General features: G+C 39.3%; 2 protein-coding genes across 7 annotated transcripts in view; both read right to left on the reverse strand.

Moving 5' to 3' along the window:
- The window catches only part of LOC131694253 (adventurous-gliding motility protein Z), a 50,649-nt gene extending 45,260 nt beyond the window's left edge, over positions 1 to 5,389 (reverse strand). For 3 of the 6 annotated variants that reach the window (XM_058982808.1, XM_058982807.1, XM_058982803.1), the window contains exon 1: positions 5,245 to 5,389. The gene's annotated coding sequence lies outside the window, so the exon portion shown is untranslated. Of the gene's footprint in view, positions 1 to 4,732 lie in introns of all 6 variants that reach the window. The other 3 variants (XM_058982805.1, XM_058982806.1, XM_058982804.1) reach the window with 3 other exon arrangements.
- A 10,427-nt stretch (positions 5,390 to 15,816) lies between these two features.
- The window catches only part of LOC131689577 (nose resistant to fluoxetine protein 6-like), a 57,990-nt gene continuing 46,107 nt past the window's right edge, over positions 15,817 to 27,699 (reverse strand). The window contains exons 4-12 of the mRNA XM_058974769.1: positions 27,363 to 27,657; positions 26,920 to 27,283; positions 26,668 to 26,836; positions 26,530 to 26,609; positions 16,831 to 16,944; positions 16,613 to 16,763; positions 16,225 to 16,554; positions 16,052 to 16,166; positions 15,817 to 15,994 (exon numbers count right to left, since the gene is read on the reverse strand). Of these exons, the coding sequence (XP_058830752.1) occupies positions 15,915 to 15,994; positions 16,052 to 16,166; positions 16,225 to 16,554; positions 16,613 to 16,763; positions 16,831 to 16,944; positions 26,530 to 26,609; positions 26,668 to 26,836; positions 26,920 to 27,283; positions 27,363 to 27,657 (1,698 nt within the window). The 3' untranslated portion in view covers positions 15,817 to 15,914. The remainder of the gene's footprint in view (positions 15,995 to 16,051; positions 16,167 to 16,224; positions 16,555 to 16,612; positions 16,764 to 16,830; positions 16,945 to 26,529; positions 26,610 to 26,667; positions 26,837 to 26,919; positions 27,284 to 27,362; positions 27,658 to 27,699) is intronic.

A 27,699-nucleotide genomic window follows, 5' to 3' on the forward strand; every position in this document is an offset into this window, starting at 1 on the left:
CGAGCTATTCGATGGTCCTATAGTCCAATCCACGATTTCAACTTCCCGGCCGTTTTGACGTTTGCTGCGGGTGGAATGACAGTTGTTGTTTTTGCTTGTTGGGTACATTTTACACTGCAACCAACGTTTTGTTCGATTGTTTACATTTGGTTAATACGATTTGTAGTAATTCTACGTAATTTAATAAAATTTTGTAATCCTATTAAATGCGACAATCTACTAGTTTGCACTGAATATCAAGTCAACGAAGAGTAGCTTTGGTTAGAGTTTTTATTTAGGGCATTTTGTTATTTGTGGGTGAAATCAATATTACGGTTCTTGGTACCTCTTTGTCCTCCGATGTGTAAAATCTAACAATAGCTAACCAGAAGTTTATTTATCGATTGATACATCATGGTACATCAATAAAACAAAAGTTATTAGAAACATTGATCCGTACTATGTTGTATTTCGACTATGCGAGCTATCAACATCCGTGACGACTGACTCGTTGTTGACATTTTAATGAACTTTCGTCGTATACTGGCAATATAATAAAAAAAACGTTGTTTGGATAGCTACAATAAAAATTAAACTGGTTTGTACATACAGTCGAAGACATGATAGTAGAGGAAAATAGGTGGTTGTGGGAAAAGTAAGTTTAACCAATAAAATAGTTTCACTTGCTAGTTCTATAGTTACAGAAAACATTCGAAAATTATTTGTTCAAGTGATCTATTCAATACGGATGAACGAGAAAATGTCCCGACCTCACACTGCCATGGTATTGCTTGCTCCCATTTGAATGCCATAATCTGCTCCTTGGCAAATTTGCATGCACAGTCGACGGACAGACGGATTTGAAAAAAATAGTTATAAATGTCACTTATCGTTCAATGGGTTCAAAGTTCAATGGCACCCAGTGATCGGAATCCTGAGTGGGTCCTGTATGGTTTTCAGCTACATTGCAACAATCTAAACCTTACGGCTTAAAATGGTTTGACTTGATGCGAGACTGAACATTTTGGAAGATAGTGTCTCCGGAAAGTTGTGTCCAGTAAGTCAAGGTTTTCTGGATAGTGAAAAGAGAACCTCTGAATTGCCCTACCAGCTGGCAATAAACATTTCATGTATTTTCTTGAGGATTTATCCCAGTTTCGGAGTTGATTGTTGCATTTGAGCTGGATGCCATACTGCATCCATTTAGGATTCCGAATCAAATTCCGAATGGTTTGATCTGGAGCTTCATAGTATTTCCCAGTAATTTATACAGAAAAATGAACCTGGTTCTAAATAGTATTCCGACACCAGGGACACTGGAGCCGGAGTGCGAGTTAGAAACAGGTTGGATTCCGGCTCAACTTTACTGGGTTGTTATCGAAACGTACTTGCTACACTTATGGGATTTTCGATTGATTGACACTGGTGTAATGGAGTGCACTGGTTTTGCACCATTTTTGCACTTTCTAGCAGAAGTGTAGAAAACTGGGTATGTTCCATTGACACTTCTGCTAGAAAGTGCAAAACCAGTGCACTCCACTACACCGGTGCACATCAACCAAAAATCCCATTAGAAGTCTTCGACGCTTTATTGCGATGGCAATGTTCAAGGAATAAAAAATACCTAAAATACAAGCTAAACATACAATCAAATCAACGGCATTAATTCCATCTCCAAGAGTCGACATGAATTGTTCCTTTAAGAGAAGTAAATTTGAATTTCAGAACACCAATTATTCACGTGAACTCTAACGGCCAATTTCTTCACTGCATGAAAACTGGTTTTCGTTGAAAACCAGTTTTCAGGTTGCTGGTGACCAATTAGCCGAAAATCGTTTTTCAACGAAAACCGGTTTTCATTCAAGTGAAGAAATTGGCCGTAAGCGACGTGATTCATTTACCTCTATCAATATTTAACGGATTCAATTTAGTCCCTTTACTAAGGAAGTAGTTTCTTTAGATGTGATTATATTGGGGATATCAAATCCTTTGTCAGCAAGAACTATATCAGCTGCATTCGAGAATATCGAGAAATTCGGACTTTTTTGATGATGAACTGATCAGAGCATCGTCCCGTACAAGCAACAGATAAACACAAGCATTCCATTTGCTGCCGGGCCGATTAGAAATTTTGTAGTTTGCATAAGTTTGTAAGCGCTTTGATGATCTTTAGCTTTAGGATTCGACCGTCTCTCTGTACTAATTTCGAAAATGCTAATAATAAATAACTTTCTATCCCCATACTGTTATTTGAACGATCGAGGCGTATGCTTATCGATTGTATCTTTTGATACGATTTCGATTGCATACTTCAAGCACTCGTACATTGCGAATACTGTTCGGTAAAAATACTTCGAAATTGTTGTAGCTCACACGGAGTAATATTCATCAAATGAAACGTTACTTAGAAGATTTTGCAATATCATTACGAAGACTTCATTCTTTGTCATTACACAGTAAGGTTTGGCAACTTTCTACAAAATTGTAAATACGTTGAATATTTGCTAATACCAGTCATTTTTCAGCCAATAAACCGTCGTTTTAATTATCGTAGTATCGTTTCTAGAAAGGCAGCACGTTGTTGCAACCGTGCCAATTGCAAACGATATCGTTGTTTTAATAATCGACACTCGCGATTTTCATTGGAATGGACTCGGAATGATCCGTTTTTGAATTCTCTACATTTGGTGTTTCATCTGAAATGAAAACAAATCTTGTTAAACATACTCAGATTCTTGCCAGAGAATAATTACTCAAAAATAGTGACTAAATAAACCAAGGTCCGATTTCTTTACCCACGCATTATTTTTAAAAGTTCAGTGTGGGTGAAGAAATCGGCACTAAATCAGTTACTTTTCATATTTCCAATGTAAGGATATACTAGAAATTTTCATACAGGTACAACTATTTACATGAAGAAGAAAAGCGCCCGGATGCAGTTGACCACATTGGGAATCTGTCTGAACTAATTTTTTGATAATTTGGTGGAGAGTTGCGATTTTCATGCATCACGATGTACCTAGTTCTTCTAGTTTTTCTAGTTCGATGATTTTTTCAGATTTTCGAAAAAGCCCGTAGCAGAATAATAATGTGTACTGCTCTTAGAGCCGGCATGTATTGCATTATCATGAAATCCGCTTTTTTCTATCGCTACAATCTTCTACACGAAGATTGTACATTTTCATGTTTTCAGGGACATCGTTGCTCTCAGAATCTAAACAGCTTATGTGAGAGGACCCAATCGATGTGTATCACAGTTCCGCTGCTTTACCTACAGCAGGAATTAACACAAACGAACTTCCAACGTCTTTTCAGTCGACTAACAGTTACCTACTACACAGTCATGAGTCTTTTTAAATAAAAAATCGCAACTATCTCAATACAGTTTGGTAAACAAAAGCAGTGATTGTCAATTTTCAAACAAAAATAAACACAACACAAGAAGAAGAAAAACATCGAACACAGTTCCACCCGCTGCTACTGTCAAAGTTAAAACTGATGACGTCATCATGGATTAGACTATGCTATGTTTCTGCTTAGTGGAGAACAATTTTGGTATTTTTTTTTCTATTAAGGAGAAAACTGTTTAAAACCATCTTTGCGCGTGAAGAACCCAAAACCTAGAACTAAATTAGTTATGGAATTTTCGTTTCAACTTCGTCTCATCAGAGTCCGACAATAACTTAGTGACAAGACTAAACTAGCGCCGGATTGACGCTAGCTCCAATAAACGGAGTCACAATTTGTATTCTCGAGGGACATCACGCTTGACTAGGGGTTTGCTAAGGAACACAAACTGTGTCTCCGTTTATTGGAGCTAGCGTTAATCCGGCGCTAGTTTAGTTCTATCACTAAGTTAGTGTTGGCTTCTGATGAGAGAAACTCGATATGCCTCTCCAATAACTAATTTAGTTCGATTAATTAACAGTTCTCATTAAAAATGTTCACGATTGCACTACATTGATATGGATATGAACTATATTTTTAGGTGAAAAATAACCACGAAGGAACATGATAGTCTCACAATCAACCTGCAAAAGAAGGTTTGCTGGTAAATTCTAAAATCTAAGTTATTAACATTCAATTATAATTTCTTATAGACTGATACAAATAATGAAGGACACTGTTCTACCCATTAACGCACAAAAGTCCCAGATGGATTTTTATTGAAATGCACTTATCTGTTGAATTATATTCTCATAACATAACCTTTGATTCACAATGCACAAATAAGACTATCAGGTTTGTTTACAATTCGCGGTGCTTTCTCACTTCTCCAGTTACGTTAGTTTGTATAAAACGGATGTCCGGTTGCATTCAAACACACGTCACACCCGTGTAAACAAACCATCGAAAATTGTCAAACGCAGTACATGTGGAGCATTTTATGAGCTTACGTTAGGTCAGAGTAAAACCTAAATGACGTTGTAAATTAGTTTCAATTCAAAAATTGCAACATGTAACCCAAAATATTCCCTTCGTTTGGCAACCCTTCGCTGCCTCTGCTGCAGATAGCGATCTGACAAAAGCACTACCAAGCAACAGTATTCACCACCTCCTTGCTCCACTGTCTCTCCAGTATCCACGCGTCAAATGCGTTGGAGCACCAGATATGCGGAATGCGTGGGTGGTAGGCTGTTCGAAGTCTATGGAAAAGCATTCCATTCCGATGGTATAGCGCTACTGTTTGTCCGTTTTCTATGTAGATTTCAATTTCTTGTCTCTCAGGGTTCTCTTCTCATTATGTTCTCACTTGACGCGCTGATAATGCTTTTACATCCTGGCATGTTGTGCATTCTTTTTCTAGCTTTGATGTAACAATTAGTAAACACAACAACAACAGCAACAGCAGTGGCTAATCCGACCTTGCCCGTTCTAATCCAATTTTATCCGAGCTACTAGAGTACACTTTTCACTTTTCCACACAATTAAACCAACATATCACACCTGTCAAATGGGGTTTCTCCCCCTGCCTTCACCTATCTCATTAGACTGACGATGACAAGCCTTACTAGTGGAGGGCGTCTTTGACGAGGGATACTGAAAGGAATTAATTTCTTTTGCCCTAAGGGATCCTGTTCCGAGATTAAATTTTTCACATCATTCCCTCAGTGATCCGTTGCTAGCACCGTGTCGCATTCCCGGGTAATACATCTTAATTCAGAATCCACTCATACGTCAAAAAGGACCGCATCCTTCATTATGCTCCTTACTGCAGATTAAAAGCATTCACCGAGCGAATTAAAACACCCAAAGTTTCACTACCTTTTTGATTGACAGGACGCAAAAGTTGATAAGTGTCCAGCACTAATGAGAAAATAACTTTTTCCGAACTAAGAACAAGGTTTCCCGCTCCTAGCTTTGGGGGTCAGGCTTTGGCTCCCTACGCGAGAGGTACGAATCTGACCGAATCTGAGGGAGAACTGAAAACGTAGTTATCCTTCAAAGGGCGCTTTTCCGCCATCAGAACAAATGGGGTAGATTTCCACCTTCTAACTCTCGCTCTCTTGCTCTCGTTTTTTGGCTAACTTTTTCTCTCGCTCGCCTGATTGATTGATAGATTCGTCAGATGAGAGAGCTTTTCGTGCTTTACTTGATTTTCCTGATCCCAGTGCTTCAGAGCTTATTGAAAAGCGTCTACGTAGACACTGTAAAAATCTAATTCAATCCACTTAGTATTGAGCTGAGGCTTTTCGCAGATCACTAGTTGCACATCCATTATTTTGTATTGCCTGCATTGGCAATTTGAAATATTAATTGTTTTTTTTCGAACTTCGTGATAATTTGAAGCAACTAATCACTCATCAGTGTCACAGCTCTCCTACAACTGACAGTCTAAAGGGCGAACACGAAATTATTGCGACACCGAAAATGTCATGCCAATTTTCTTATAATGTTTAAAATCAAACCAAAATTTTAGGGTAGTTTTATACATATATTTACTTAAAAAATCAAAAGAAAAGTTAATCGATGGAGCCTTGAGTGTAAAATTGAACGCATTTTTGCTTGATACCCTCCATCAAAGTCTTTACAGTGTCATCCGGCACCAGTTTCTCATTTTTTTCCATTTTCTTAACATGTCCTTCTCGTTTTTGATTGTATTCTTGCTCTTCCGAAGGTCCCGCTTCATCATTGCCCAGTACTGCTCCACCGGGCGCAGCTCCGGGCAGTTTGGCGGATTCATGTCCTTTGGAACAAAATGGACAGAATTGGCCTCATACCACTCCAGGACACTTTTAGAATAGTGGCATGATGCCAAATCCGGCCAAAATAGCGGAGCTTCGTCATGCTGCTGCAAGAACGGCAAAAAGCGCTTCTCGAGGCACTCAGATTTGTAGAGCTCGCCATTTACTGTGCCCTTCGTCACGAAAGGCTCACTCCTCAGTCCGCAAGAGCACATGGCCTTCCAAATGAGATATTTGGAGGCGAACTTCGACATTTTCTTCTTCTTAAATTTGTCGTCCACATAGAACTTGCTCTTGCCGGTGAAAAACTCCAACCCCGGAATTTGCTTAAAATCAGCTTTTATATACGTTTCGTCGTCCATCACACAGCAGCCATATTTTGTCAGCATCTTCTCGTAGAGCTTCCGTACCCGAGTTTTAGCCGTCGATTGTTGCCGCTCATCGCGGTTTGGGAAGTTCGGTACCTTGTATGTATGTAGTCCAGCTCTCTTCTTTGCATTCTGGACGTAGCTCTGCGACATGCCGATCTTTTTAGCCAAATCACGGCTTGAGACGTTGGGATTTGCTTTAATCATCCGCTTCACCTTTCCCTCCGTCTTTTTGGTCTCCGGTCCCGGTTTTCTTCCAGCTCCTTTGCTGTGGTCCAACGTCAATCGCTCCAGGAACCGCTTCAACACTCTGGAGACGGTTGAATGGTGAATGTTCAACATTTTTCCCAACTGCCGGTGCGACAGGTCAGGAAATTCCAGGTGTTTGGAAAGAATTTGTTTTCTCGACTCGCGTTGGTTCACCTCCATTTTCGTTGAATCGAAAAACACGACTTCGAGTTTGACAGCATGTAAACAATACACATCAATGAGAAAGTGTGCAAAATTTGGTTGATTTTTATCCAATGGTAAAAAAGTTATGCCCTGTTGAATGTGTCGCAATAATTTCGTGTTCGCCCTTTAACTCTAAAACATCGGATTAATCTACCAAATAATGTCTTTGTAGATGAGAGCACATTTTGTATACAAGGTATAATAGTCTATCACAAAGTACGACGTAGAATTTATTTTTTCAAAAAGGGCTTTTAGGTTGCTTGATATTTGGCCGTAACTCTCTAGTTCCCTTGTGCGCCCGCTCATCTTTCACTATTGTACACAGCCAGCCCGTACATAATCTGCTTTGAAATCGAAGAACCCTTCCAAGTTCCTTGCTGATGAATATTTTAGTTTAGAGTTACTTTAAGCGCACGCACTGTAAAGGGTGTTACGATCAAAATTTAGCCAAACAAGAATGCGCAAAAATTTCACCAGTAGGTACGTTTAAACCTGGCTTAAGCGCTAAGCAAGGGTGATGAAATCGGCCCTTAAGGGGACCTTCTTATATAATTGTGGCAAAAAGTACCTAATGTTTAATCATTTTTAAGCGGTAAAAAGACTTAGACATGTGCGCTATTCTGCAAAATATTTATTAAGGTTTCATCTATAAAATAAAAATTTTCGAGTGTAAGGTGTCAAAAATGGCGGCTTTCTCGGAAGAAGATTTTTCGAATCTGCGGGATTTCTCGTTTTTAAACCACTCAACCAATCAACTTCGGGTATTGCTCGCCTAAAAGAAGACAACATTCTCGGGTGCTGTAACCTACAAAATCGCAATATTTTGATCATTAACGATTTTTTACAGCCGGCCGAAGTGGCAAAATCATGCGAAAAAAACGATACTTTATTTTCAAGTGGCCGCCATTTTGTATCTAGATCGAGTTTGTTCACGTTTTTTAGGTTAAGGTGCCTCTACGGAATGTAATCTTCAGGATCGTTTTGGTTTGCTGCCTGTAGCGTGTCCGCAGATGGGGTCGCTTTTCAAAACATCTTTTGCTGGAGCTGCCATTTTGGACGTCATTTTTGACACCTTACATTCGAAAATTCAGCAGCCCGTGACTCGCACTAAATCGCGGAGTCGGTGTGCTGCAGGTCAAACTGAAGAGATTTCGCGGAATGGTTTTTTGAGGGTTGTCCTATTGGAGCTGTAGACCTAGGTTCTCGGAAGGGCTCCCCGTCAGAATCACTCGCTACAATTGCAGACGAGACGGAAAATGCCACCCACTAAAACACTGCTTAAGATGGGAGTGTGGTGTAATGGGCAAAAAAAAATCAACTTCTTTTTTATCCGCTTAATTATTAGTATTGAACCTCTAGCAATCTCGGTGACCACGCTGAGCTTCTTTTGTTTTGAGCAGCCTTGCATTTCTCGTGTGTATTTTCTATAACACACACAGATTTCAATCTAGCGACAACAATTTTCAAAAAACTGACAGCGATAAAATTACAGTGTAAGCAATACACTCCAAACTACTTCTACTCAAACTTTCAAGAGAAGATACCCAATGGGTCATTTTCTACAGTGTTTTTTTTCGTGATGTAATTTGATATGGAACACCCTTTAATAGCGTTTTTCTCGAAAACACTTTTTTCAAATTGGCGAACATAATAATTCAAAAACTCTTGATGAACCACAGAAAACTGAATTAAAAAATATTTTCTCACTATTATTTTAAAGAAAAGTGAGCGAGTTTTACAGTAAAATATGAAATTTTTCCATTTTCATGAAGCCATTTTCTGAAACATGAACTTAGCAATTTTTTTGGTTCATCGACTAACTAGAAGCTTAAGTTTTACAAATCTTGTTGGATTTCCTGTGTCAGACAATTTTATCAACAGTTATCGTGTTCGCCGCGGCGCTCCTCGACGTGGAAATGGTTGGACGGCTACTCTTGGAACGTTCGTATCTGTGGCTCTGCGTGACCGAAAATATTTTTTTTCATACACAATGAATGTATAAATAGATCTTAATATTGCACAAAAGATCCATTGTTGCCTTGCCTTCAAAATCGTAAAACAAAATAACGTTCGTTTTGAGCACTTTACACCAGAGGCCCCCTTAAAGCCAATTGCAGCGGACCATGATTCTGAAAGATATTTGAATATTTATTGAACGGTTCAGATGTGTGGGCATAGGGACGTCACGATCCCGTGTAGCATCGCGAAAGGCTCGAGCGTTTGTGCGTTAACGTGTTCGATGTGTGAGTGTTTGTATGTCGCGTGAGCTAGCGTGTAAGTAACTTCGCATGTATAAATTCGATTTTATAACCGTGCGTCCATTCGCATATTCTCATGTGAGCGACAGAAATTAAAAGCCGCAAGGACAGAACATGCTTCGTAAAACCTGCTTCAAACATATTAGAATATAAACATCGGAAATATATTTCAAGCTTAAAAATTGGACAGAGATTCTACAGCATAAGAATCGCTTTAAAAATTCTCACCCGTAAAAGTCGGCAAGGTTGAACCATCAGTATAAAATCCGCTTAAAAATAAATAAATCGTACGCAGGAGCATCCGTATTGTGATGTTCAAGATTAAAAGTCGGCTAAAAAATCTACTTTGTAAGAATCGGATGTTTTTTACTGGTTTTTATACTGAAGTTTTCTTTCCCGACTCATACAAAGGAAAGTCCCTGTCCGACTTTTATACTTGAAGTTTAGATCAGGTTTTTAAATTCTAATATATTTGAAACGGGTTTTACCGTGAATCTGATACCTAATTATCTGTGTACGACTTAAATGCTAGAAGAGAGTATAGTTCCCGGTCATGTCACCATGGAACTCGTTGTCTAGTGGATGAGCGTCATTTTTCATTGGTCCAACTGAAGACATGGACCTAGGCTGCTAGGGCCGAGTAGCAGCTTCCGGACGTAACCGATTCATGATTGCGCGAATGCGGGCTTTTATAGGCTCACTCTTGGGACCGCGTTTGTAAATTTATGAATGTTGTTTACTGTTTACTGAGTCACCGGAGTGATTTCATGTTTGAGAAATCGCGGGTCTAGATGATCGCGAAGGGCTCGAGCGTTTGTATGTTAACGTGTTTGTCGCTTGCGCTAGCAAGTATAACTTCGCGTGCATAAATTCAATTTTATAACCGTTTGGACATTCGCATATTAGCGGGTATTCTTAAATGATCACGCGCGAACCGTGTATCTGATACTTAATTTTTAGAGTATGGTACAGATACTAGAAGAGAGTCAGTTTCTCCATATCACTAGAGTTCTTGGTCATATCGCCATGGAACGAGTGGTCTAGTGAATATGAGCGTCATTTTTGATTAGTGCAGCTGAAGGCATGGACCTAGGATGCTAAGATCGAACGAAGAGATTACGGAAGTGATCGATGCATTGCCGCACGAACTTGGAAGTTTGTAGGTTCCTGCGTTTATAAGTTTATTAGCGGTAAACCATTTATTTAATCAATGTTTGATGTTTGTGAGATCGCGGGCTTTGGTATACGTGGATGACCGCGAAGATCTTAAGCGATTGTATGTTAACGTACTGAATGCTAGAAGAGAGTCTGCTTCCTCATCTCGTACCGATTAGAAGTCAAAAAGCGCACCGCCTTTGAATAATATAAAAATAAAAAACACTAGGCGCACCGCACCGCTCTAACGTGTACGTGTAACATAAAGACACAGCAAAGTACCGTGGCACCAACTGCGAGTGAAATTAGTGACCTCAAATTAAATTCCGCCTATTACGGGAGAACACAATCGCGATTGACTTTTTGCAAACCCGTCTTAGACCTACAGTATGCGAGGTGAAAAATTTAATTAAGGTTAAAATGGAACTTGTGCTCACGGAAGTGTCACACATACAGCTACATTATACGAGACCAATAGCACTAATAGCGTTCAACTCCTTCTTCGTGGTAGAAAGCTTTGTAGCGAATAACAACCTGCAACACGGCGTCGAATATGAAAACGTCAAAACCGAGACCCCCGAGTATATGGACCTTGATCTAACGGAAATTCGCCTGCATGTATGTCGAAGCATGAAGATGTGGAATCCGTTTCCAACGCCATTTAAAGAAACTTTTTTCCTGGCAATCTCAAGGGTGGTCCTGGTGGTGCGAATGCTGCTGAACCAAGCTAACTTTCGAGGGCAGATCACCTCAAGGTGTTTACTAAATATAAAGAACCTAATGCACATACTTTGGGCAGACACCTACGTGCCAGTTCTGTAACCAAGCGGTACACTTCGTTAAGTCATGCGCCAAAACACTGCTGATACATCACAGACAGTCGGCAAAAAAATGACGGACAAACAATATTCCACGGTATCGCTAAGCAAATAGTTAACATACGTAGAAAAGAAATAAACAAAAAAGAAGACGGCTATATCAGAGTTACTCGAAAAAACAAAAAGCACCAAACATGTAACAGCGATAATCAAAGTTCTAGCGACGGCGACATGGATATAGACGCAAGCGAGGGAGAAGGCAGACGGAATGATCAGCAAGCGGTAGAGGGTAAACCTGACCATTGCTCACCACCAAGAAAGAAAATTAGGGCAAGCAGTGCATCCAGGATAATCGACAGAAATATTATTCCATTATGTATTTGTTTGTTTTTAGCTATTTTGAATTGTAAATTAATTTCAAAAAGGCGAATGATCGTGATGGTTAAAGTTTAAATAACTAAATAGCAAACGAATTTTTCTTCAAATATGTCGTTTTCCTTCGTATATAGTGTGACAAACTTAAGACAAAATGGAAACATATTATTGTAGCAATCGATTCATTACAAAAAATTCAAAAGAAATCTTTTTGAATGTAATTTTATTCACATTCCCCAATCTTTTAGTATATTGCAGTGGATATTTCCCTTGTTCAGCATATGTAAAGGCAACGATGAAGAAAATAGATGGAGTGGTGAATACAAATGCCATCGCTGTTCACAATGAGCGTTCGCCTCCGAATACCAGATAGCGTTCTGACAAACTGCAAACTACCAATGAAATCATTGTTCGCAGCTGCAATTGTACACGTAGTGACGTAAAAAGGTAATGAAAACAGGTTCCCGTTCAATTGAATACTTTACAGTGACGTCACAAATGTACTGAGTGATCATTTTTGACAGTTCGCTTATACCTGCTGTTTACATGGACTTAAATTTTTTTTACGATTTGCTTCGAGCGAATCTACTCGTCAACAAATTTTTCTAAGTCCATGTAAACAGTACAAGCGAACTGTCCAGAAAAGTGAGGTTAATTGTTTCAGTAAAGAACCTAATTTTACATAGATTCTAAATAGGGTTTAGAGTGGGTTACGGAATACGAAAAGTGACTAGTGGATCAATTAGATCAATTAGTCGTCCCTCTAACGACAACATGGACTAAGGGAAAGGGATGCTGGGGCCAAGCCATCCGAATGTGAATAGCTGTGCTGTTGCACGCGAAATCGCTCAATAGTTTGTATTGGCACCATCTTGGATGGGTTGATTTTGGTGGGATGTTGTGAGGGTGAAACCGCTGGTTTACTATGACTGTACAACCCAATCTTTTTTGGTTCCATTTGGAGTCGCACACATTTGCGCTAACTTCAGAGCCGATTTGTTTTGACTCGGCGTAGCGCATTATGTTTTAAATTTGTATGGGAACTCGTATGGGAAAATCTACTTTTTTGCATTTTTATTTGTGATTCGGGTTTTTGGTGACAAGACAACCCACGCCCATTACATATCATGGGCGGAATCTCCACAGGACCTAAAGTGTAAAACACGACTCACAGTTGAGCACATAATTGCCAAAATTTGTTGGGAACCACTGTCAGATTCAACAACAGCGAACCTCAAACAAACTTAGACGCAATATCGGTTATTTGGGAAATGTTACCTAGATCCTAGCAGATTCGTAGACGTATAACATAAAACAGTATGTTAAATAGAATTTTTCTAACAGGCAAATGATTTAATAAATAAAATAATTAAAATATCTATGAACCCTTCATACTTAGGTTTGCTAAAAACGTTTGTATATAGCGAAAACTTACGGTCTAGGAATGATTTGCTCACAAAAACAAGCAAGACGCGCTGGAAAAAAGTTGGATATGAAAGGGTTCCACAGCACGTTTCTTTGCATCTTGAATCGGTGCATGTACGCCACGAAAGAAAAAAATACTGTTCGTTTTCAGTATCTTCTGTCGCCACGACTTTACTCCAAACTGAATGACTAAATTCCGGCACAATAAATTAATTAGCGCCATAAATAGCCAACCCAACAACACCAGCGACAATCGGCAAAAGCCCTTGAAACTCATTCTATCGTACTCGGCTTCAAACGAGCGGAGCTTTAATCAAAGTGTGCAACACTCACCCTTTTCAATCGCTATCTCCAGCCGTCGATTCTCGTGGTGTACCACCGATGTGATGTACGATATTATGAATAGCCACAGCACGGTCATCAAGATCGCTAGCCACAGTCCAAAATTCTTGCAATCGATGTGCGACGTTCTGCCTCGATCGTCATCGTGCCGGATGGACGTTGCCCTTGGACGCGTTTTTCTACAAATGACACCGATAATAGATTAGCATCTGCGTGAAAGCATTCTATTTTGGGAGCACAATTTGTTGTGATCACGAGGTTTCCCCTGTGGATATCACCTGCCGCATACTTTACATACCTTCGTACTTTCCGCTTCCGTTGGGATGTGATTTCCGGAAGTTCCAGATCCGACAGACTCTTGGAGTCGTCCGATAGCTGCAGCAGTTTGAAGGACTCAGTCTTGCTATCGCCGTTCATAGTGATAATCATTAGAACTACACCTGTATACGAGCTTAGGTACTATTATAACGTATGAAGTTCTTATCTACTAGAGAATCACAGCACTTTTTCATAGGATCTATTTATTGCAATTGTTCGAACCGCACACACTCGCTATCCTGGGGGAACTTAAAGCTGGTTCGTCACGAATCACTATTCATAATTGCTACGCGAACCACTTTACATAACGTTTCCCTTTGGAGTCGTTTCTTTTTCTACCGATAAACAACCAACAAAAGGATCTCTGTCTTATCGTTATCACCTGTGACAACACGAGCTTTCGACATTTTATACGCGGGTCGACGGGTGCTCAATCGAAATGAACGCGAAAAATGTGCCGTCTACCTTTCGTCCGATCCGTGATAATAACAAAGCTATGTTTACTCAAAATAATAAAACAAAATACGAACAATATTATTTGAAGGCATTCAACTTTCAGGTCTGCCTATCTTATCGCATGGGGATACAATACATGCGCGTTGACCAGTCCATGATGACGTCATATGTAGATGATGAAGTGGTGCTTATTGGAAACGATTATTTTAAATTTGGTTTAAATCCGACCCCTACCGAAAAGAAGTACGAAGGTGAGATTAGACAATTTTAGTCGGACTGATATAGATAAGCGAAATTCTTAAAATGATAAATAAAAAATTTTGTTACCAAATTAATTTTTTTTTTTTTTTAATAGCCCGCCTCTCACCCCCACACCAAAAGGCTCGCAAAGAGAGCCCCCTGGTAGTGGACACATCAGTTCTCAGCGTACAAAGAAAAGGTCAGCACAAAAATGAAAAAAAGGTATTCGCGAAGACGCTGAGAACGAAAAAATAGACAAAATTAACACGTGAAAGTAACCGGCACAAACATTACAGTATAAAGTACAAATAATAGCTACAAAGAGCACCTAGTGGAACGATAATTCCTTTTAAGGGGCCCGCTGTAGTATTAATATTAAATAGATTCGGATGCCGAACACATACCTAGATGGCATTCAAATTCTCCTCCAATGGCCTATTCGTTAATTGAATAATCAAGCCATTTGCTGTTTTTGGTATTATCCGATGCAGCTCACGTTAACAATAAGTATTTAAACTGATTTTTCGCTTTTCTGTGCTTGAAATAATTTTGTAAAGTGAATTGATAGGATCACAATTTCCCTGTAATCGTCTTTACCACTATCTTTATGCTGGGATAACTGTCAGATGCTACTAACCCATGAAATTAACCCTCCGGAAGTCGCGCTTATGGCCCACTGAACGAGCAGCCGCTGGTGTTGTAAGACGATTTCGTTAGATTTCCAGAGCAGCGTGCACTCAGTGCACTAGCGCGACTGCCGGAAGGTTAAAACAATTGTCAAGATAGGCCAATAGTGTCAAATAAGAACATGTTTACATCTCCGCAGAAAATAAAAAAAAAGTTTAGGTTGAAGATTATTCATGTATGTAATAAACGACGAATTTTATTCTTCATTTAATGGCCCACTATATAGAGTGAAGGAATTTTCGACTGGATGCGTTCTCTTAAATTTAAATTTCATCGCTCTCTTTCCCCACTATTGACTTATTTGACGTCTAGGACACCAACACAGTTGCAATGTGTGTAGACAACATACTTATAACGCTATGTTTACAATTCGCTATCTGATTTAACCTCATTTAGCAAAAAAAATTACCCGATTTAACCTCAATCTCGCACTAACACAACTCCACATAGATTAGTCAATACACATAATGCTGAAAGAATCATTACTATGAATACCAAAGTATTTTGATCTGTAGGTATTAAGTACCAAACACGGAAACCCGTCAATGGATTGAAAAAGTAGTACTGATGCAGGAGTCAATCATTCCTAACAAACTTGCATGCAATTTTCTGTGAGATCTTGAAAATATTTAGACCACTACTTATTTTCTTGACAACGTTAGATATATTTGATATGACGGTTAGCTCACAGTGGACGATGCATATGATCTAGACTGCGGACTGATAAACCAAGCTTTTTAGAAAATTTTACTTTAAATTTTTTTGAAAATATTATTTTATTCATAAATAACTTAGCATCTATAAATACAGTCTGTCATTTTCTTGTCCAACCAGCTGGTTGCATTCTGAAGAGAGTTAAAGTGATACGTGTCCGTTTCCAACAGTTTCATTGTTGTTTTGACTTTCCGCTTGTTTCGGAGCCCTCGTTGCTTCTTCTGCAAGTGAATGGAAAGTAGAAACTGTGCAAAACGGCTGAAAGTAAAAGTACTAACCGATCTTTTTGGCATATAAATGCTTTTGAATTGCAGTTGCAGGAAATTCCAGCAACATAGCTAGTATTAATCCCATGAAGTACGCCGCTACCACCACCGTAATCACCTTGGAAAACTGTAGGAAATATGTTTGTTAATGCTTGGAATTTAGTCGATCTGAAATTATTCCTTACCAACGACATTTTACTGAAGTACCCCACCTCCCTGGTGCCGAAGAATACATTCTTCAGCATAAACACGTGGCACACGTACGCACAGTACGTCAATCTTCCCAGCGGCACAAATATAGAGAAATTGAGGAATTCTTTGATCGTTTTGTTGTACTCGTGGATCACCCCGTACAGCATAATCGCACCGAGGAAAATCCACATGTTCTTCATCACCGGATAGTACAGGGCCATCCAGATCGAGGGTTTCTCGAAGTTGTACACGTAGAATATCATATTGCACATCAGACAGAGCAGTCCAACCGGAGCCGATCCGTACCAGAGTAGTTTGAGGTACTATGGAATAGATAAAATATTGAAGACTTATGTTTAATTGAAAGTGAATTAGTAATACCCAGGATCGATTGCCCTTGTGACTGAGTTTCCGTTGCTTGTAGTAGATCATTCCTAGAATGACGCCTCCAAAGTAACATCCCATGTTAGTGTGGAACGGTATGTAGACTGTTTGGTACATCCGGTCGTACCAGTAGATGAATCGTTCGTCCCTGTAAGTGCAGGACGATTTGAGTTTAAAAATACGTTGAAAAATTTGGAATAATATTTAACACTTACTGCAACCTGTTGATGAAGGAGCCGTCGAATCCTCCCAAGTAAATGACGAAAGCCGGGACAATGTATGTGAGGCCCAGTGCAGTAGAGAAAATTGCCGTCCTTAATTTGGGATACCTGATGGAAGGAATAGAGTTCATTTACAAGAATATCGGTTGCACAACAATGAGTGAAAAGCACATGTGCCGTTATACTAGAATATAGTATAGTTGGACGATGCCAGCCATTTTGAATTATACAATTGATCATAATATTGTTTAAAACTGAGGAGATTTTCCACATTTTTACATTCATCAAAATTATAACGTTGGGTTTAAGCGTTTCGCATGCATCTCATCAGTGACTAGCACCAAATTGGGTCATTAAGCCATATGCTGTTTTTGATTTTTTCCGATGCAGCGGACGTTAAAGGTACGTAATCGAACTTTTTTTTCACTTTTTTGTACGCGAAATAACAAAAAAAATCATTTAATCAAATTGAATAATCACGACCACACCTTTCATTGAAATACCTTGATCCCTATCCCTTTGCTGCGATATCTGTCAAAAATGCTAACCTACGTGGCTAAATTCACTGTCCAGGAAGATCGATAGTGTCACACGAGAACGTGTTTACATTTTTTTAGAAAGAGAATTAAAAATCATTCTGAAGTTTTAAAGTTTGTATTGTGCTTTGCAGGATAATCGCTCGATATGCGATTATATGACAGCTCAATCCAGATAGGCGCGTGACAGCCGCCTATACAAATTCATAGGCAGCTTTTTCTTTGAAACTTTTGAAAAGCACAAAGCTAGTAGAAAAATAAACAAACATTGCAAGAGAAGATCCTCTACATTCATTTGCAATAGAGACTGATTATCACTCCTTTAGTTCGCTTATGTTCGACTGTCTCATTGTCTAGTGGCTCCACTGAAATCGGCTTGTGGAGCAACTGCGGCTATATTTGATGCGCTTTTCAGACGCCCGCAATGTGAGATTTTATTATAAGCGCGACAATACATATATGTTATTATATTTGGAAAAATGAGCTCTATCGGTTTATGAAATAAAAGGATAATTTTATTCATCGTTTAATGACCCAATTGTAGTCATTTTGATGACTAATTCAAACAGTCACACAAAATGTGTGAAGGCCTAAAGCAACTGGCAAGTCTCGAAAAGCAAACGCAGAATTTCTGGTTTGGTGATGAAAAAGCGTAAACGTACCCTTTTTTTGCTTGGTAAGCAAATGTCTGGTACTATGCCATCTCATCAGTAACTGTCTCTAACCTGAGGCCAGTAGAACGATAAATCCAATCTAGCACACAATCAGCAGCATATCCAGATATGAAATCCAAACATTAGCTGGTGTCAGTTTGATGCTAGTTGAGACTAGTCTCAAGTGCTGCTAGTTACTGGTGAGATGAATTTCAAAAATAATAATCAAACTTTATCTAGAGTTTTGAGGGGTAGATATTCGTTATATCTTAAGCTTCTACCACAATAGATCAATACGTATAAAAATAATGGATTTCAATGTGAAAGGCGGCGTTGATTTTCTTGTTTCAATTCCTATTTAAATACTAAACGTTTAAAACGAATGGCACACTCTTATGAATATTTACGTGCCGCAAGATGCACATAAAAGGAGAGTCACTATTCATGCAGTTTGAATTTATATTCGGTCGTTTTATTGTGTTATTTCGCAATAGAGCTCTTATTTTCCCACGGCTGGAAAAATTTTCTGCAGTTTTCTGAAGGTTTATCATGTTCAAGCATAGATGGCAGCAGTGTAACACAAAAACATATGAATGGTAATAAAAATCAAACACGGTGCAATCGTCAAATAAATTGCTATAAAATGATGCAACGAGCTTGGAAATTTGGGGAAACGCCCAGGAAGACACCGACGAAGAATGGCGAGGACTTCTAGTTAGAAACCGAATAATAATTCATTAAAGCCAATAGAAGATATTTTGAGACATTCATGTAAATATTCAATACTTTGTAATGCGCTATCATTCCTCAAAAATAAAATGTTTTTTTTTAAACGAACATGACTAAAGTAAATCTTGGTTCATTTTACCCACCCTGTACTATTGAAACACCATAATAAATTTGATAACATTTTCATCTATAATTGTTTGAGTCTGCTCGTAGTCGAGTTCTGGAGATTCGATCAACTGTTATATTCTGGCTGCAGCTGAAAATCGAAATGGTGAACTTGCGCCTTTCGGGTTTTCTCCTATTTTCAGCGAAAGTTGATTAACGTGTACACAAGATGCGCATTAGTTGCCCACTTTGCAAATAAGGAAAAAGAAATGATAGGCCCAAGTTCACTATTTCGATTTTCAACTGCAAGCAGAATATTGCGTTAACAGTTAATCGAATTTCCAGAACACGCTCACGAACAGACTGAGAGAATTTGAGATTACAGTAGACAAAAACTTTGTTATTCCATAATCACTATTCCATTTTGGGAATTTTTCCTTAGGGTTTACAAGAATAAAGTAGCTGTCATTATACGTGTGCATGAACGGTCAGGTTAAAACCCGAATAAACAAACATAAAATATCGACACGCTTGGCGTTGTGACCCTTTCTCAGCAAATGATGGATTCGACCGACAGAAAACTGGAGACCAGCATGATCCGAGCGGGAATTTGGCTTTCCTTTCATTTTTCCTTCTTTACCGCGTCCTAATATAGTGAGCGTATGCGTGGTGTAGCCTGCGCATGGTCCAGATTCACCCGCCTTACAGCCGTGATCCGCTGGTTGGGCCATAGCCTCTGTCCAACTAACGAATTTGTCAAAAACTCTCCAAAGAAGACATTGGTAGTGTAAATGATTGATAGATAGATTGTCAAAGCAAATTTGACATGAGATTTTGGCGCTGTTGATGCTGTTTAGTTGGACAATGGTCCAACTAGCGGAGGTCCAACTAAAAAGCGGTCCAGTTAAAAAGTTACCAACCAGCGAATCACGACTGTATATGGTATTTAAATAGTATTTGTAATAGGATCAACCCATGAAAACACTATCGCCATGGTCTGGCAGATTCCATGTTAAATCCATATTTTGGGGTATTTATGGGTTATGGAGACCATATTGTGGTGTTTTGATGGTTGTAACATTTGTAACGGGACTTATTCATGGTCTTTTGAAGGGGTTTCGTACTCGTTTCTGTTTACGTTCGAAGCCAATGGAAACAAAATCAACGCTCGTGTCCCACGTGCACTACCTCTTGCCCACAGTTTGTGCTGTGCTCGGTTCAGTTTACGTTGCGCAAAAAGGGCCGATCATCGAACGAAACCAGTTTATTTCCATCGACAAAGAGGTGGAGCTTCGAACGAAAACTAGTTTGGCTCGCTTGTGGTGCAATTGTACGGAACAATCATGGCCCGGATAATAAGTGCTTTCACCAAATACGCTTTTTCCGTTATTTTTAGTAATTGTACATTTTATGGTATTAGTTACAAAATTATTGTATATATTTCCAGTCAGATAGTGCAAAAAATCTATTTGTTTATTTTCAGTACAACGGTAGACATTAACATTAAAAAATCGGCTAAAATTTCGGCTGAAAATTATCCGGAGCCCCTTACATTGAAACATTGGAAGTATTCTACTTCAACACGCATCACGTATATCCGAAATATAAAACATGTACGCCAATAGGCTCATTACCCTACTTACCTAGATATCGCTGAAAACCTTTTGGCATGCGAATTCAAACTCAACGCACACACAAGCATTAAAATAACCCGACGTAGGCTCACTAGTACCCAGCGGGGAGGTGGGTGCAGGGTCCCTCGCACGAAAATAAATGTAGACCTTTTAATGTAGTAACCTTACAAGTTTACAGTCGGTGCAAGTGGATTGGCACCTGACAGGTTCGTACACGGTTTGGCTGTGTACGGGTTAATACCATCACTGCCGAAGGTCCAAAGCGTTTACTGCTTGTTGTATCGTCCGGGCGTTATAGTCATGGTGTTGCTCGTTTGGCATTCGAGCAACAAATGATTCAGACACGTGGAACCTCTATTTATAACCGCTTCGATGCTTTGTATTGACGGCTCTGCCTCCACAAGATGCTTCATGAATGGTAATTTTCCATTTTTTGTGAAATTTTAAATTTTACCGACTTTCAAAAATCTACTTTTAATGCAGATATTAAATTATTACCAATATCTAAGTTAGGCGTTTCTGAATCGGCTAGTGTACAAATGATGAAAATCCCTCTAGTAGTAGCATAGTTATAAGCGTGGAAACCTTATGTAGTTTCGGTACATAGGGGATATTTCAGGTTTTAGAATGACACCAAATCCCAGATAGTGTAGTAAGACATTTTTGTCAAAATAAAAAGTAAACATTTATCCGCAGGTTCCGTCCCAAACACGAATAATTAATGTTAAATATAAAGCCACGCGGATAGAATGTGGCTGCAATGTTTACTAACTTATTTTGTCCACAAGCAACCAGGATTTCAATTCGCGTTATTCAATCGAGAGTGGTGAACTAGATTCACTTCCGATCTTCCTTGTTTGGACTGGATTTCTCTTCCACCTTTGTTCGAGAGCTCCATCGAAACTGCAATCTCTCGAGCCCGCTGCAGCGTCAGGTTCCGTTCCTCCAACAACCGGGATTGTATTGCGCGGTCCTTCAACCCAAACACGAATTGATTCCGCAGAGCTGTTCTGAGATAATCTCCAAAATTACAGGTGATAGCGAGTTTCCGCAATGCTATCAAATACTCGTCAATCGTTTCCTCCGGACGATCATCTGCTTTCTTGCGGCATTTGAAGCGGAAATTCTATAAAATTTCCAATGGCTCTGGGTTGAAATGAGCTTCCAGCAAACGCACAATTGCGTCATACGTCTGTTGTTGAGGTCTCTCCGGTGCAAGTTTGTCGCTAATAATATCGTATGTTTCTCCTCCCATGTAGTGAAGCAACATGTATAACCTAACCTCATTCTGTACACCAAACAAAACAAATGCACCTTCCAGCCGCTCTACCCATCTCGACCACTTCATTTTGTGTCGGTCGAATGGATCGATTGTAAATGAAGTTGGCACGGCAGCTGGAACAATTGCAGCCGGAACATCCGCTGGTGGGTTTACTTCAGCCATCACTTTAAATGTTCTAAACCACTCGTCGCCAATTAAACTGTTGTAACTGTACACTAGGAGGAGGAACGCAGCAGCAAAGCGACTTGTAAGAAAACGCGTGTTTGCTCTCGGATTATTATTTTATTTCTCCACTCATCGATAGTGCGGGAATCATCACGGTTGTCGCAAGGTAGTTTGTTGATATTAGATTGGCTAACAATTTAAGGGCATCTCCATAACACTCATATATCAGGTTAAAACCTCTATAAGCAATAAAGTCCAATATGGCCTATATGACTGATGAAATCAAATAAAATATGCTATTTTTTCTAATTTTACGCACAAAAATACTTCTAACTCGGCTTTCCTAATAATGTTTATATGGAATTGTTAAAGGTGCAAATCTGCCAATAACATTTCTACATTCAAGATGGAAGTTTGAGGAAGGTTGTCCAAAACTAGTAAAAAAATGTCAGAAACTGTTAGAATTATATACAATTGGTAATCGGCGATTGAACAACTATCCAACTTTTAGTTTTAACCAGAGACGTAATAGGATTATGTCCCTCTGAGGTGCTTGATTATCGTAAGTCACCTCGGCTTTCATGATTTGGGGTGCTTGATTAACGTCAGTGCACTGGCCTCCCCCGATTTGATCTGAGGTATGCAACCTTAATTCCTATGTATGTACCAATACATAGGAATAAATAATCAGAGCACAATGCCTAACTTAGAAAAGCTAGATTAAAATGCATCGTGATCCACTCATCAGTAACTGACACCAACTTGCTCCTAGTTAGACGATATATCCAAACCCACACCAAATAACTGGCGCCAATTTGGATTTAGTTTGGATATATTATCAAATCAAGCAATTTGGTGTCAGTTACTGACGAATGGAACACGAAACATTCAAATCCAACTTTTCGGTCTGAGTTGTTCAGTTATTGTCTCAAAGGCTAAATGCTACTGACGTCGAAGGGATAAATTTCATAACTTCGAATAGGCATGACGTTTCGAAAAAAAAAAAAATCGTAATTGATATTTCCAACCCTTAATTTAAAGGTAAGAGTGTTAACAAATTATAAAATTGCAGAGACAGACCAGAACACTTTTTGCCTTAAAAGTAAGAAAATGTGCCGTTTTTCGGTATATCTCAAAATTCTGACGGGATGGCCCGTATTTAGATACTACGCTGCAAATTACTTCGGAAATGAATCTTAGCTTTCGAACAACTGATATGACTTCCGTATTTGTAGACCTGTGTAATATTTTTTAACATCTGCTATTTAAAGGGCGAATACGAAATTATTGCGACACCGAAAATGTCATGCCAATTTTCTTATAATGTTTAAAATCAAACCAAGATTTTAGGGTAGTTTTATACATATATTTACTTCAAAAATCAAAAGAAAAATTAATCGATGGAGCCTTGAGTGTAAAATTGAACGCATTTTCGCTTGATGCCCTCCATCAAAGTCTTTACAGTGTCATCCGGTACCAGTTTCTCAGTTTTTGCCATTTTCTTAACATGTCCTTCTCGTCTTTGACTGTCTGCTTGCTCTTCCGAAGTTCCCACTTCATCATTGCCCAGTACTGCTCCACCGGGCGCAGCTTCGGACAGTTTGGCGGATTCATGTCCTTTGGAACAAAATGGACAGAATTGGCCTCATACCACTCCAGGACACTTATAGAATAGTGGCATGATGCCAAATCGGGCCAAAATAGCGGAGCTTCGTCGTGCTGCTGCAATAACGGCAAAAGGCGCTTCTCGAGGCACTCAGATTTGTAGATCTCGCCATTTACTGTGCTCTTTGTCACGAAAGGCTCACTCCTCAGTCCGCAAGAGCAGATGGCTTGCCAAATGAGATATTTGGAGGCGAACTTCGACATTTTCTTCTTAATTTTGTCGTCCACATAAAACTTGCTCTTGCCGGTGAAAAACTCCAACCCCGGAATTTAATTAAAATCGGCTTTTATATACGTTTCGTTTTCCATCACACAGACGCCATATTTTGTCAGCATCTTCTCGTAGAGCTTCCGTGCCCGAGTTTTAGCCGTCGATTGTTGCCGCTCATCGCGGTTTGGGAAGTTCTGTACCTTGTATGTATGTAGTCCAGCTCTCTTCTTTTCATTCTGGACGTAGCTCTGCGACATGCCGATCTTTTTAGCCAAATCACGGCTTGAGACGTTGGGATTTGCTTTAATCATTCGCTTCACCTTTCCCTCCGTCTTTTTGTTCTCCGGTCCCGGTTTTCTTCCAGCTCCTTTGCCATGGTCCAACGTCAACCGCTCCTGGAACCGCTTCAACACTCTGGAGACGGTTGAATGGTGAATGTTCAACATTTTTCCCAACTGCCGGTGCGACAGGTCAGGAAATTCCAGGTGTTTGGAAAGAATTTGTTCTCTCGACTCGCGTTGGTTCACCTCCATTTTCGTTGAATCGAAAAACACGACTTCGAGTTTGACAGCATGTAAACAATACACATCAATGAGAAAGTGTGCAAAATTTGGTTGATTTTTACCCAATGGTAAAAAAGTTATGCCCTGTTGAATGTGTCGCAATAATTTCGTGTTCGCCCTTTATTTTTGTTCCAATTCTAATTCCTTCCGTTCTTTTCTTCCGATTAGAGAAAATATGAGAAGGCACGGCAAGGCAGAAATCTTCCGTTACATACGGGAAACGTGCCATTTGAGCCAATTTATTCTGATTCTTGTTTCCTAAAAGCAAATCGCATGAAAGTTTGAAAGTTTTTACGATTTTTAAGTTGAAACGAACTAGTTGAAAAATATTTTTTTACTATTTTGTGCATCAGGCAGCCTTCCGTGTCGAAATGTGTCAAACACTATTTTTTTAATTTATTTTTCTTGTAACGGCTTTGCGCGTTATCATAAGTGAGCCACGGATCTTTCTTGTTTTTACAATGAGTAAAAATACAAGGTAATAAAAATGGATGTCACTGCATAAAATGATGCCTACTTTTTGTTTGTGGCATCCACAGTTTTTACTACAACTTTGAGTGACTTCAACCGAATTACACAATAAATTCATATGAAGTGAATTGAAAACATACTCTTTAACAAAAGCACTGTTTTGAGCGACTTAGTGGAATGTTATATTAAACACTTTTACCGTTGTCTTTCATTTTAATTTCACTATGATGAACAAAATGCAAAATTGCACTTTTCTGTTACAGATACGTATTTCGGCTACGATTTGCAGCCTTCAAGCCGACTTGCAGGCTGCAAGTCGTAGCTGAAATACGTATCTGTTACAGAAAAGTGCAATTTTGCATTTTGTTCATCATAGTGGAATTAAAACGGAAGACAACGGTAAAAGTGTTTAATTATGAAAACATACTGTTTCGTGGCTATCAGCAATTTATTCATTGCATCGACAATGTATTTCAAGTTGTTCTGTGAAGCAAATGATTCTCCTTGGATAATGGTTTCGCACAGATTTAATCAATACCGAATGACGTAGATGATGAAATTGCATTACTGTAACTTCTGCTATGTTGAGCCTATTAAGCTTATTGATCTTTAACAACTGCTCCTCTTCACGAATAGATGGTATTATGTGACATTGCAAAAAGTCAACAGCAACCCAGTTTTCCGCAACCGGGGAATAAAGCTTTGGCTTACCAACTATTTTCACGTATCACACCGTAGGTAGGCTAAAGCGCACCGTTGTTCCGAATTCAAAACTTTTAGAAAATCTAGTGAAGTCTTCATTAAGTATCAGCCTTCTAATTTAGTGAAACATTAACGTGACTATCGGACGTTTAATAGTATAGTTATGCCAAATCGAAGCCATCTCTTATAGGAAGAGGAAGACTCCATAGCTTATAGTAAATAACCATATGTCCAAAAAGAAAAGTTGTTGGTTTGAAAACAACTTAACTCTGTCTTTGTGCCTTTCAAAATTGAAATGGTTTGACAAACCTAAAACTAAATGATTCGTGCTCTTTGCACTTTAACTTGAGCTGCCAGCTCGTTCGTAGTGGGCCATCACAACCATTAATACTTGGTTGGTTTCCACTTATACATAAATAGATGTAAATACCCATCACATCATTGAGGGAAATGCAGGTATCAATTCTAAAGATTCTGAATTGATGGAATACCTAAGTATGCAATTCGGAAAATCGTCCAATATCGACAAGATCTGGAAGAAGAAATGTGTTAGACGTATCTTTTTGTACCGACAGTATTACATATGATTGGCAAACTGATATCGTGGTAGCAGCATACGAAAGGCTTGGCCGATTCGAGTTGTGCATGCTTCTAGAGGAACTTCTTGATGGAATGTGAATCTCGCTAGACTAAACTAGACTAAAAAGAAACAATATGCAGAAGAGATTGAAATCGAAGAAACAGAAATGGGTCAAAATATCCAAGTTGATTGGCAGAAAATCTTTTCGATCCTTCGAGCGAAGTTGTTGTGGTAAAAAATGGTTCTGCATTTTATCTGATCGAACGTTGTAATAAACAAAAAGCAACAAATGGTTGGTTTACTTTCCACCACCATATATCCATATATCTCTCATCTATACACATTATGTAGTTGGGTATCATTTTTTCGGTATTTTAACTATTAAAAAAGTACTTACTTCGTGACTGCAACGACTAGAATCATCCCCAACGCAAACAGTTGGTAATCACAGGCAAGATACCACGATTGTTGTAAGCACTAAATTCAAACAAAATACTATAGTTAGGCCAAACATCAAACTTGAAACCGAGCCTACCGGTTCATCAGCATTCACGTAGTTGTTGACGTACAACAAGTTAGTCCACCAATTCTTCCGGCAAAAGTACTTCTCCGTTTGTGTTCCACGTTTCCACAGCGGCCCATCTTGCAGCTTGGGTAACCACGTGGAGTGAAGCAGCAGCACATAGGCGTACGCCGGAGTCAGTCTGTACGTGAGGAATTTGAAAAAATAGTTTATCATTACCAATCACCCCACATCCTATTACCCTTGGAAACCCCAGACGCTTACCTCACGAAGCGGTAAAATATCACACCCACAACCACCGTCCACGGTACTTTTTTAAGGTGGGCACAACTGGTGAAAAAGTGAATACTCAATAGGAAACCACTCATTTCGAAGAAGGTCTGCACGATCTGTGCCCCGTTGATGATCCCCATCGATACTGGATTGTAATATTCCCGCTCTCGATCGAACGGATTGCTGATAGGCGTCACGGCGAACATGTCTGCACAGTGACCGACCGCCACCAGGAAGAAAGTGAAAAACCGAAACGTTTGAAAGAAGCGCAAATCCTCGTTCAGCTGGTCTTTGGATCGGCTGGTCAACCGGTACCAGTTTCTTTTCACCGAAAACGATGTGAAAAGCATTGTTTCTGCAATGAAAACAATTTGGAACGCAATCAATTGGCGCGGTAATTATCATCATTAATCATGACGTGCGAGGGGATTTACTTTGACAGGGAATTTCCAGCTTGTAGTGTTCATTCTTCAAACGTTTGTTCATCCGATAGTCGAACCAACTGGACGCACAGACGAGGAATATCAGCAGTATCGAGACGGCAATAAAGCTCATGTCCAGCAGATCAATTTGAATTTGCCTCTCTGGGCGGGTGCAATACTCGATCTCGGTGTAAGCCGTTAAATTGTAAACCTTTTTCAGGATGAAGTTCTCACAAATGTTGATGAGCCGACCGTAGTTGGATTGATCGTGAATCACATTCTCGAACGTGTTGGCGCTGATGATGTACTGGAATAGGTAAATGTCAATAATTAGAATTTAACTAGCAAG

The sequence above is a fragment of the Topomyia yanbarensis genome, chromosome 3 (genome assembly GCF_030247195.1).
Source record: "Topomyia yanbarensis strain Yona2022 chromosome 3, ASM3024719v1, whole genome shotgun sequence".
In the NCBI taxonomy this organism is placed as follows: Eukaryota; Metazoa; Arthropoda; class Insecta; order Diptera; family Culicidae; genus Topomyia; species Topomyia yanbarensis.